General features: G+C 37.7%; 1 protein-coding gene across 3 annotated transcripts in view; it reads left to right on the top strand.

The window, feature by feature from the left end:
- Positions 1–13,374, top strand: part of ADAMTS18 (ADAM metallopeptidase with thrombospondin type 1 motif 18) — a 75,593-nt gene that overhangs the window by 45,881 nt on the left and 16,338 nt on the right. For all 3 annotated transcript variants that reach the window (XM_061458455.1, XM_061458454.1, XM_061458456.1), the window contains 4 exons: positions 1,581–1,711; positions 1,853–1,976; positions 3,208–3,452; positions 13,156–13,297. In XM_061458455.1, the coding sequence (XP_061314439.1) occupies positions 1,581–1,711; positions 1,853–1,976; positions 3,208–3,452; positions 13,156–13,297 (642 nt within the window). The remainder of the gene's footprint in view (positions 1–1,580; positions 1,712–1,852; positions 1,977–3,207; positions 3,453–13,155; positions 13,298–13,374) is intronic.

Below are 13,374 nucleotides of genomic sequence, written 5' to 3' on the forward strand. Positions count from 1 at the left end.
TGTTTGCTTTCTAGCACAGTTGAATCCGGCCTCCTGTGCCATACTGCCTGTATGAACATGCAGAATTTATCTCGGTTGTGAATTTGAATCTTTGTCCTCAGCATGACTCCCTGGCTGTTGCTACCCCTCTCTTTCATTTTATATTATGTATTGGTTAGTGTAAACCCAAACCAAAACAATGTCCATGGATTTTTCAGCCTGGGAAATGCAAGCTCCCACAGTAACATTTTCAGAATCTTCCTTCCTTTGGAATGTTCTCAGATTTCAAAACGTAGCAATAAATCAACCTTTTGACTCTTCTGCTGGTATAGTCCCATGAGAATTGGAAAAACAAACAATGTACTGGCAAAAAGTTTTTTGAAGTCATCTTTTACTAAGACATCCTCATAAAGTTCAGTTCTCAATAACTATTTCTTGTCTTTTTTACAAGCAAAGTTTATTTTTACTTTATACATCCTAATTTTGCAAATATTTTCAATCAGTATTCATTTTTGTCTGATACAACAAATATTTCTGCAGTTTGAAATCACAATTTGGAGCTGCAGTTGCTCCTACTTGATTAAAAGTGGCTGAATTGTGTCACATTGTAGCTGCTTCAGTTAGCATCTGCCTGAATTTGGATTTGATAGCATTAAGTGTATAATTATATATATATAGACACAAACATATATGTAACTTTCATTTATAGCCTGATTATATTTTCTTCAAAAGTCCTTGCAGACATTTTCATGGGTATATAGAAATCTACATCCTAACAGTCAATGTGAACAGAGGAAAGAGGAAATACAGTTTCACAGTGTGTAGCAATAATGGAAGATTTATAATAGGGAGAATAATGCATCTTCTTTAATAGAAATTAAGGTAGCCTATGTTGGTTTTAAAGGTAGGGGCTGCATTTAATAGAAGAAATAGGAGCTTAAAGTCAGGGTCAAAGGGCATAATTTTCAAAAGCAACATGTCCCCAGGTGACTCTGAACTTGAAGAGGCCTGTCCTTACACGCTTAGCGCTGCTTTTCAATGTGTAACTCAAGATCTACATTTACAGTCCTGAAAGCATGATCTGGTTTTCAGAATTGCTACAGATGCCTTGCCTCTGCAGAAAGTACTATTGACAATCCAGCTGCTTATTTAATAATAGAAGGACACTACTCTGAATCCAGTTTTGTGTTCTTCAGAATTTTGTTGCGCTGTTTTATTTGTTGCCTGTACTATTTGTATTAAAATTGTGTATTTCAGCAATTATGACAATATTTACAATTGCATGATGAGTTTTGTCTATGTAGAATTAATCAGTTGTGCTGTTTATAAGCATAACATACTGTCTATATATGAGAAGCAATTTGATTGACAGGCAAGTCCACTTTTCTTCTAAACCAGCATAATATAAGCTACTGCATTTGGCTGTATTTCTGCCCATCTTGGGGCCCTAATATGCCACCACACAAAATTAATCCTTGTAGCTTGCCATCTAGGATGCAGGAAGAGACAGTATCAGGGTGCTTTTGACTTTTGTTTAAACTGCGCTGCAGGTCTGCTAATACTTTCTTGTATTGTTCTTTGTTTTTGGTTTTTACCCCTAGAGGAAGATAGATGTAAATTGTACTGCACAGCTGAAGACTTTGACTTTTTCTTTGCAATGTCAAGCAAAGTGAAGGATGGAACTCCATGTTCTCCAAATAAATATGATGTTTGCATTGATGGAATATGTGAAGTAAGATAAAATTAAGTTTCTTACAATCCTAATGTCTTCTTTTTTTATTTTAAGAGGGCAGTTGACTCCTTTATGGAAAATGCAGCTGTTTCTTTAAATTCCCTTGTGTCTGAGTCCTTCACTTGTGCCTTTTGGTTGCAGCAAGTAGGGTGTGATCATGAACTTGGTTCCAAAGCTGTATTGGATGCTTGTGGAGTTTGTAAAGGAGATAATTCAACATGCAAGTTCTTTAAAGGCCAATACTTGATCCAGCACAAAGCTAATGGTAAGGAAAGCTGTTCCACATGATCATCAATTCATTGCTCTGCTGTATCCCCATGTAATAAATATGACTGCTTGCTCATTAGGGCAGTGGCTACAAGTCCAGATGTGAACTGAAAATCACTGGGAGAGTGAGAGGAAAGTTCACATTTCTCCTGTTTCTTGGTAACAAGAAAGCTATGAGCATAAGTCTTGGTTAGTTAATTTACAAGCATTCCTCGTGTTTCTTAAGCCACATTTTCCCTTTACGTGTGAATTTCCTCTTAAAAGAGATGTTAGGATTCAGGCAATTGAACGAAGAGCTGTCAACAGCTCTGACTGGGATGGGACTGTATAAAAATTGATACACAGCATAATGCCAAACATGACAGTATTTCCATGTCCATTTTCAAATGAAGTTGCTGGAAGCTGTCCAGCTGATTCAGTGGATGATCCCATTGCTACGAGATGGACTTTGCTTTAGTGGACTGTCACAGGCTTCCTGTGAAATAATCTTACTGTGCTGCAGTTTCTCAGGCATAAAATACAGATAGTATTTTTTTACCTATGGGAGTATTTTGAAGATCCATTTACTGTTGATCATAAGATATGTCACTACTATGGTAATACAGGGCATTGCTTAAGATGTAGTAATACAAATGTACAATGCTAGAAGAATAACCTAAACTGAATGCTCTGTGAAATTAGCTGTGTGCAGTGTGTGCTCTGCTGATGTGTGATCATCAGCACGGTCTTATCTGGTTGTAGGAGTGAGATTTCTACATGCTCAGAGTTCAGTGGCTCACACCAGGGAGATCCTGTGCTACACAGGGCTTTGTGAAAGCTCTCTGCATCCTCGTGCACCTTACCCAAAAACACTTGTCCATGATGGAAGTAGTGCCTTCCAACTACTGTACGCAACTACAGGGGAAACGTGGTAAAGCAATTGCAGTGAAGCCACCATTAGCCCATTCTGCATTTTTCTAAAGTGAACTTGCTTTTTCTTGTCTTTAATCACCAAGAAAAATTCCAGGAACTGAAATACCTCAGAGTTACTCTGATTACAGGCTGCATGGTGGAGGGTGTGCGTGTAAAATTAGAACTGATTTCTTGTGGAGACAGAATAACTTTGGTGGATCAGAACAATTATCTTCAATCTCTTTTAAACTGCAAAACCTTCAAACTGGCTAAGAAATGATAAGCCATATCTACCTGTATGACAACTGCAAAAATGTCGCTTGCTTCTTTTATTTCAGACTACTATGCTGTGGTCACTGTTCCAGCAGGAGCACGCAGTATACAGCTCCAGGAAATGCAGATCTCCACCAGCTACCTAGCAGTGCGCAACCTTGGTAAAAAGTATTATCTGACAGGAGACTGGACAATTGACTGGCCAGGAAAGTTCTCTTTTGCTGGAACAGTTTTTGATTATCAACGCTCTTTTAACCATCCAGAGAGTCTATATGCAGCAGGACCAACTAATGAGACGCTGGTCTTTGAAGTAAGCTTTCTTCTGTTTATTCTTCCCTTGATGTCTATTACAGAATTAGTAAAGACAGCTTGAGCTCTGCACTGTAGCTCTCGGCAAGATTAAAGAATAGCGTTGAGTCATGACAGTATTCAGACTTAATTGTGTGGTCATGCTAGATGGAAAGGCCTTTCACTAGTCTAGCAAGGTCTGAAGTTTATCAAACTGTCACAAATTCAGTGAAAAGGAAGGTGCATTAACCACACCATATAGCATGATTTCTCTGTTGCTGCATAATGGCTATAGAGATAATAAACACATCCCATAAATGGTATACAATAAAATACAGTGATGTAAAAGTCAAATCTGACATTATGGCAAGGCTTAATGCTAGCAGCTTCTAATAATACTTCTGAAACTGCAGATGCATGTAGCCAGTCTAACATCTGCCTTGGGACACAGTTGGTCGAAGTACCACACATAGGCTCCTGTATAATTTCTGCTGGTTCAGTTTTATTGGTGATAGCATCTGAACTAATGAATTTTATATATGTTTATCTCCCAGTCAAATTTGTATCACCTACTCTGTCTAACAGATGTTCTGTGTTGCAACTATATTTCATAGAAAGTTATTTTGGTACTTATGTGGTTTGTTCCAGGGTTACAATTTTGAAATTGGCCACTAATACTTTTGTTCTAAGAAAAATCCCTTTCTGCATTGAGTTACTTCACTAGATTTTCTCTTAAAATGCATCACAACATCTGAGGGGCTGTTTCTGGTTCAGTTGCTCAAGTTTTTGCTTCCTGTTAGCCACATTAGTTTGCCTGTTTTGTCAGAAAGCTCTAGCAGATCTTTGGCTTTGTAACTGATCCATTGTGTCTGCTTTGATGAATCCTTCCTTGTGAGAAGGAAGGAGCCCTCCCTAGAAGGGATTCAGTTCCTTCTTTCTTACACCTTCCAGCACCATTCTGGTCACTCACTACCAAAGGCAGAGCTTTCTGTGGTGTGCATTTGTGTCCTTCTCTGAGGCAGCAGCCTGCAGTTGTTCACCCCACCACAGAACACCATCCCTCTGCAGGAGGTAGCAGGAGTGGTTAGCTGAGAGCTCCAGGCCCCATCTCCCTTAGGCAGCTTTGTTCTGTTAAACTAAGACAGACAGTTAGGTATAGACTGGGACATGAAATATATTCATCAAGGAGTATTTAAACTTTCACAAGTATTGGGCCAAGTGTTATTTGGAATACTGAAGAGCCTTACTGCTAACCATAGAGACTGAGTCATGCACTTAAATGTATCTTTAAGAACCACTGAAGTTCATGGACCATGCACACTTGTTGAAGTACATTAGGATGAACACATGTTTTAGAACAGACAGTCTGACATGGACTAAGGGTGTGTATTTTCACAAATTACTATCACAATTTGCAGTGCTTTTTAAAACTTTTTTTTCTGAGAAAAAAGAATTTTCATTTCGGGTATATATGTGCATAGGGATGCTTTAGTCCAAAGAAGAGTTTGGTCTACAAATTACAGACACACTTCCCCATCTACAAAACATCTTTAAAACAGCCTTACACCAAAGAAACAGGCACACTTGTAAATACTGTGAAATGTTAAACTGAACTCTCAGGAATCTTATTTGTCATAATACAAAGTAGATTAAACTATATTATTACAGAGCTGAAGTATGAATAATAAATTTCCTGTAAGATGACTTACTTGGCTGCATATCGTGCACATACTTTGCAGAATAAAGATTAAAGAAAGAAATTTTAATGCCAAATAACACTTCTATTTTCATCCTATCAAATTATGCTAAACAGTTTTATTAAGATTTAACATTTAACTGGAGGCTATTGCTCCTTTGAGAGCTTATTTAAACTTCCCTTGTATTTTTATTGAAATACCTACACCACTGGCATTGGCAACTAGGGATTCTAATGACTGCAAATGTTACGGTCACGTATTCCCAATTACATGTATCTATGAGCTGCGGTTAAGATTTTTTCTTCCTTTCAATAATTTAAGCAAGATTCAACAAGCTGAGTTCTGGAAAAAATGCAACATTTTCTGTGTTCAGAGATCTGCATTATTTATGATTTACCAGTAACTGTAAGCAGCAAAAATGCCAATGAAAACTGAAGAAATATGCTTTTATGAGAAAATACGCATATTGCTGAAGATCTGTTTGCAGCAGTAATAATGAAACAATTCCTACTTTGCCTATAAATACCAGAAATTGATAGAAAGCTGAAAAAGGGAGTGTTTAAGCATACTGCATTGTAGCTTTGTTTATATTTTCCTGTTGTACATTTTTCAGAACAGTGTACAAAAAGAATGCCAGCATTTTTTTATCTAATTCAGTTGGTTTTCAGTAAAGTAAAGCTTTCCAGGTTCAGCTTCTTCCTGTAATCTTCAGATATTTTTTCATCATTTTTTAATTAGGTTGTTTCCAAAAGAAATTTAATACTTATTTTCTAGATTAGGTTTGGTTTTGTTTGTTTGTTTTTGTTTTTGTTTTCCCAAGAATTTGGAGTGAGCCCTTGTAAAAATGCACACTGCAGGTATTGAGCAACTGAATAAATTACATGCAGAAATACAGAAACTTTTATTATTCAGGTGGGCAGAAAATACAAGATTTTGTAGGTGCACTTATTGCCATTCCACTGTGATTTGAAAGACAGATTAACACTACTTGTGCCTGTTCACTTTTGTAGTCATAGTTTTGCTAGATGTTTGTGTGGTGACTCAAACGGTCCAGGTTTTCCACTGTGCTTTTGAACGCAAATCAGCCTGCACATATCCAGAATGTTCAGGCTCTGCATGTCCTCTGAGCAACACTCACAGGAGAGGATGGGACCTGTGCTCCCTAGGTACGGGTCCAGACAGGTGTGGGAAATCTGTGCTCAAGGCAATCACTTCTTTTGAAATGCAGTCATTCTCCAAACTATTTTCTTGAAAGAGACATCTGAAGCATGTATTAAGAGAGAAGGAGGAAGCCCAAGTCAGAAAAAAAGTCTTAAAATTCCCCACTGTCTTGCATAGCACAAGTTCAGCCTTGCAGTTCCACAAAATGCTTTGTATTTCTGTCTTACTGTACAGAATGTTCCCACACAATTGTTTTTCCATCAGGGTTTTCAATAGTTCAGCTAAGCATGTACCATTTAGTCAGACAAGAGTGATAAAAAGCTCTTCATATTTACCCTGGAATTTCTAAAAAAAAAAAAAAAAAAAAAAATACACATGTATCTATTTACATATATTCTATGTATGTAATTATGGGACCAAGTCATACCAAAGAAGACAAAAGGCAGTGAATCTGTAATTTAACTAGGTTGTGGGAGGAGTAATATAAATTATAGTGGCCAAATATTTTCTGAGGAGAACACTGTGAGTTAAATGTAGGATTAAATGTGTGGGACTAGTATTTCCTGAGCACAGCTACTGGAAGGCTAAATGTAGGATGAGATTTTAGAATTCTTCTAAGAACATTCTGGATCAGTCAAGAATTAATTTCACAAAGGGAGGGAAAGCAAAAATCAGTAAACCAATGCCCTTCAGAATTTGTGTATCTGCATCCTTCTGAAGTAATATCGATACTCTGGTGATTGAGGGTTTGTAGAAACCAGTAAAAGCTGAAATGAAAAATAATCATGGATTTAGAAGGCAGTTCCCAAAATGGTCACATTCAGGTTAGATGAAATAACAGGCAGTGGTCAAAGGGGTAGAAATATGATAGTTAAATGATAGTTTAGGATCAGAAATTAATACCAGGTTTTTAAAATATGGTTTCAGTAGCATAATATCTCATCTTAAATGGAAACACACTGGAATATTTTTTTAATGTAGTTGAATATATTCAGCTCATTTATCTATTGTTTGGTGCTAGGTAACGTAAGGTCAGCACTTTCAATTTAAAGACCTTACCAGTGTTTTTCTGTTAACTGAAGTATTCTGTTTCTGAATAATATTCTGAAAATAATTCTGAAAAATATTTAACTTAATGAGAAACAAACGGTAAATTCATCATTCATTTATCTAGCTTTGCAAATAAGGACTGCCAGTGGGCAGCTCCAACTGCTGAAAGTACTTTGAGGAGAGGCTAGCAAGGCATGATGGACGCTGCCCTCACGGGGCTTTAGCAATACAGAACCCGTATCAGGTCCACTCATGACATCCACTTGTTGAGATATTCAGTCACCTTCCACAACTTACTTGAATTATGAGAAATATTCTGAAAGGGCAAAGGAAACTGAACTGTTATGTGGGCATGACAAATATTGTGTGACCCAGGATTGATAAACTAATGTAAAAACTGAGAGTTTAATAAATACTAAATAATTAGTAAATAATAAAATTCATTTTCTATTCCATCGGCAAGTGGATGAAGAACTGACTGATTTGGGAAGTCAGATATGATTTAAGAAAGCACTGTAAAGTTTTCAGGGTGAGATAGAATTTGAATCGTCACTGAAGTTTACCTCAAACTTGGTGAAATAGAGAAATTGTGAAATCTTTGTGAAAAATATTTATTTGGACAGCAGTAAGTAACAGATGGAGAGGATGCTTGCAAAGAGGCAGACATTCATGGGAAGAGAAGGTGAATGGAGCTCCAAGGCAGGAATATGTCTAATTAAAACCAGTAAATCACTTCCTCTTTATCAATAGGGGAAAGAAGAGAAAGGAGGCCAGGTGGAATGACTTTACTGATGATGTAGCTGCCACTGGGAGAAAGCCAAGTTGCAGTTATAAAGCACTGCATTTATTATTAGCTACTAGATGATAAATTTGTACTGATTTCCCCTAAAGAGAAAGTAAGCGGAAGAGAGCTAAGATGTGCTTATAAGATACAGATGTTGGTTCAATACAGCGGATAAAAGGGTTCTCCTTTAGTGAGGAGAGATTAGCTGGACAGTATCCCTGCAGGTTGTACATTTAACATGCGAACAGTAGAAAAAATGGAGACACAATAACAACAGAAGATAAATTTGAAACAGCTGAAGTAGAAATGAGATCATACAGGACCTTTCAAGGATACTCTATTTTTTTTACTTTTTTCTTTCTCCTTTTAATCACCTTAGTGGACTTTCTTGAAAAACAATCATTTGTCAAAAGCTTTTAGCTCAGACTGTGTTTAAAATGTCTTTAGAAATAATGACGAGATAAAGCCCCTATTGTTTTAAGGTTTGGCTTAAGTAAGCAATGGGTAATTCTTCCTTTACAGGTGCTTTCCAAGCAGGTTTTCTCTCCCTTTTCTTTGACATTCCTGATGTTAGCCATTGTCCAGCATCCCATCCAATAAAAATCCATTAAGACAAGGGTCCTGGTTTAAAGTTTCTTTTAAACAGTTTTCTACCATGCTACATGCTTAATTTATCCTACTGAAACCTGAGCAAATCCATAAAAGTAGAATTAGTCTTGATTAGACAGAGAAATCACAATCTGGTTTAGGATGTTGGATATTGTGATATTTAAGCAGCATGTAGATTCACAGTAAATGACAACTGTAGGTCTCTCAAGAAGAGCTCAGGCAGGCACCAGCCTTCCACACAGACACCTCTCTGCAACTGAAGTCTCACTGCTGACAGCTTAACCCTGTCACACTTGCCTAAAGAACTTACCAAAGACTTACATGGCTGGAGCAACCTGAGAAATGTAGGTGCAATTTGAAGACTCAGATCAAAGCTAGCATGTGTGGATGCTGGGATTCAAAGTTTGGGCTCTATATTGTGTAAACTAATTTCTTTTAATCCAGTGTGCCACAAGTAACTTCACACACCCATCTTACATTAAAAAGCAGCTGAAAACAGTCAATGGTAATAAAACAATGCTGATAGACTCTAAAAGTATGAGCTGCAAAATGAAGTATTTTATTGGAAACTTAGGATAGACATGGGAAAGAAAAGTAATCTCAAAGAAAGGAGCAGATGCACAGCTAGTTTAGGAAATCTGTTGATTTAGCTCTGAAATCAAAATTAGCAGCGAAAGGAAAAGGTTCTTTGCTCAGGAGAGTTCAATTTATCCATTGTTTTAATGTCTTGTGCCCTAAGCGAAAGCCACAGCTCTTTTTCTTCAGGATAGATCTGGCAGATTCCAGCTGCGGAGTCTGTGGTTTTTGAGCTCAAGAAGCTGTAAATTTTATAACTCCGCGCCCTGCGGCAGAGCTGCTGAGTGTTGTGTCTGAAGTCAGGTGGTTGGTGTGTTAAAGGTAGACATTAAACAGTTCTGCTGAGGAACTGGAAATGTTTAAGGACGTTGTTTGCCAGCTGTAAATTTGGGAGCAAATGCCAGTTGGCTGGAAAGATGCTGGAATGCATCCAGTTAAGTAGACTAGCATTGGAGGTCTTTCCAAATTTGTAGGTCTGATAACTTGGCTGTATGTGCAGACTGCAGTTATTGGGTTGTTAAGGAAGGGCTTTATAATGAATGTTTGAAAATATGATAGAAAACTTTTTACATGCTCATTACTTTGGCAAAATTGCAACTTTGCAATAGTATTGCATTCCTGGTGAAAGCTTGGTTGGACATTCTACTTTGTATACTATTTTCCGGCTGAATGCCATGGACTTGGGTTTTGCCTCCTACAATATTTTGCCTCTGATACTTTTCCAGAGTTTAATTTTGGCCTTTTGCTACATAGCTGGGATGACCCAGGGGGAAAGTGACCCCACTGTGGTGCAGCTCTTGCTTTGTAAACATTCCTCATGGAGTCTGCTGGGTGGGAAGGGGTTCACATGTGGGCTGCCAGCCAGGAAACATAGTTTACCCCATCTGCCCACTATAACTGTGTCTGCTTTCCACGGCATGAGAAGGGGTGTAGCCCAAGGTCTTGAAATGAGTATGGCCCAGCTTCCTGGTGTGCAGGACCTGCCCCCAGGCACTCGCTCAGCTGGAGGTTGTGAGTTTCTTACATCACTGATGGTTGTTCTCTGAAGTGATAGGAGCACATCTTGTTCTAACTCATTCAAGATCAGTTCCTCTTAATTCCTTTCATTCTTTTGAAGCACCAGAAGAATATTGCTCTATCAGGAGTAAAACTGGCTGCCGCTTTTATCTTCTTATCCTCCCTTTTTCATATTCTGACTTCTGTTTTTCAGGAGGAATTAATTCGGTTTCTTGCCTCTACTACCACCAAATAAAGAGCACTCTCAGAGACAAGTGCTCAGTCTAGTACTTCAAAGTATTCTTATTTAGAAGCTTTACTGGCTTCTTGGCCACTGACACAGCACAGGTTTATGACATTTGTCAGAATCAGAAGAGATGAGGGCTCACCCTTACACAAGGTTATGGACAAAACCTCCTCCTCTTTTGACACACGAGTTACTGAAAGGCTAGATAGAATTTCAGCCTCTGCACTTGAACGAACGCAGAGCATCTACTGAAAGGGGAGAAAGTGTTTCTGGCTGCCCGAGATGCTGAGATCTGAGCTAATACCTGGGATTTGTAGGGCCTTCCAATGGGTAAAAGCAAATTAAAGCATTTTGAGCTCTGGTCTGTAAGAACCAGGAAAGAAATTGTTTTAATTGAAGAATAGTTTTCCAGGGCTCAGTTCTTACTAGGGTTAACACAGCTTTTTTTTTTTCCTGAAGCACATGTTCTGAAACTTTTAGATATTTGTCTCAATTTGTCCCTCAGAGGAGGAGAGTAGGGTGAACACAAATCATTGCAGCCTGTTACTTCTACAAATCTGATGGCCATGGTCTTGAGGTTCAAGATTCAAAGTTACTGTGGAACAGCTGTTTTAAGAGAGTTGGACTTTCTGCTATCAGCAATTGGACAGCTTTGTAAAAGTAAAAATTTAGATAGAAGAGATATTTTCCTTCATCTGAAGGGACAGTTAAATCTTCTGAAAGATTTACATCAGACGGTCATGAACAGCCAAGGATAAAAAGAAAGGTGCTCATGAATTAAGCTTGGATGGGCGAGCTGAAAACTTTCATGTGAAATACTCTAATTTACTTGTGCTTGGAGAGTTTTCTAATCTGAATCTTCCAATGACAAGGCATTTGCTCTCCAATTCTTTTGGAAGTTTTTTTACTTTTACAGTTCTAATTGTTGTATTCTTAGTTTGGATCATTATTAAGGTTCACTGACTGAAATAAAATCTTTGGCTACTAGGAAAGGAAAATACAGCATCCTTTGTTCTTTCTTCTAGAAAAGTAAACAATACATAGTCCAGATTCTTCATGTGTTCAACATTATTGAAGTGGGAGTCATACAATTTTGGTCTGAATTTTCAATGTCACGAATAATTTCTGTACATTTCCAGAATAATTTAAAATCTTTGACTACATTTCAAAATATTATTATTAATTATAAACTGCATTGATATTTCTTAGCCTTAAACAACATAAATACAAGTTTGTTTATTTTATGAAACCAGTCTGTAGAGAAATCAGTATCCATGCTATGCTTAAACGCTTGGGTAAGACATCATATGAACTTGACTGATATTTATTTGTACTTTGAATGGTAATCGTTAACATAGATTGAAATTGTACTTGAAATGCTGGTGCTTATCAAAAAGTATATTTAGGACCTGAGGTTAAATGCACCTAGTCTTTGTATTATAATGATCAGACCCATACTGGTGAAGAATTAAAACATAATTCAGCTCTGTAACTGCAAACTCTTGTGCTTTTTCTACCAAGTATGAATATAAATGCACTTTTGCTGCCAGAAAGTTTTAAAAATAAATGTTCTTAAATAGAAATTTATCCCCAAATATAGCTCTGTGTCAGATGTTTGTGCATCTTGCATTGATTATAATTCATATTTGAAATGAATACAGTGTATTTCAGAAAGTTGCCTACATGAAAACTGAAATATAATTTAGCAGTAAAACAGTACACCCCCGAGAGGTAGGCTCCCCAAGTTAAATGACAAAGACTGGTATTATAGTCAGTAATCACTGATTCTATAAATTTTCTAACACATTATGCTATAATCATGAATAAATTTTTTCTCCAATCCTTTTTCCATGTAGACACCAAGGGACAGGCCTGGACTAAAGCTTTATCAGCTTCAATCATTAGGAGAAAAATACCAGCTGAGGGTCTTCCAAGCAAAATTTATCATCAGTCTGCATAGAAAATAGTTTTTTAGCCTCAAGAACTGAGACAGCCATCTCTAAGCACCTCTATTCCCAGTCTCCATACAGCTATGCTACTGATTTGCTCAAGCTTCTTTCCATCAAACATTTGAGTCCTGCTTGCTTACCAAGCAAAGGCTTTGTCATTCATAGAAGGCAGGAAATTCCTCTCATCCCCACCCTTCATCCATCTACTGCACTGCCACAGCAAACACAGTACCTGCCTGTGAGCCCCAGTCAACGCAGGGACCCAGTTACAGGCTTGTTGCAGGAGCAGAGCACTGAGAGCTGGGGCAGGGGCAATGACAAATGCTACATTGCCAAAAGGTTTCAGATAGTTGGCATCTACTAAAGGCATTTCTGCTTCCCTAAGCCAGTCAAATGCCATCTGAATTAAGGGAGCATTATGCCCTGCAGGTGTTAGTCCAAGCAAACACTTTGCTGTTTAGGAATTACTTTGGTGTTTTTTAGTTTATGGAAACATTTAGTCTCCTGAACGTTCTTTCACAAACATGGTCTGTACAGATATATTATCTGTGTCATGTTCAACTTGTCTTCCTTCAGAATGACAAAATCCTTCTTTTGTTTTTACCTTCTCCCTCTTTTTTTTTTTTTTTAAACAAACTCAAAATACTCCTCTACAGATCCTGCTACAAGGCAAAAATCCTGGGATTACATGGGAATACACATTTTCCAAAACCAACAATGAAAACAAGACATCTGTCAAAAAACACAGCTACTCATGGGTGACGGTGCATTCAGAGTGCTCAGCTACCTGTGGTGGTGGTAAGTAACTTCCCAATTGCCAGTCATCATTGTCTTTGTTTTTTTAGGGCATTTCAAACATTTCAGCTGCCTTTAAT

This window comes from Pezoporus flaviventris, unplaced genomic scaffold, assembly GCF_033815535.1.
Source record: "Pezoporus flaviventris isolate CSIRO_AGI_PZ_B2104156 unplaced genomic scaffold, CSIRO_AGI_Pfla_v1 ptg000027l, whole genome shotgun sequence".
NCBI lineage: Eukaryota > Metazoa > Chordata > Aves > Psittaciformes > Psittacidae > Pezoporus > Pezoporus flaviventris.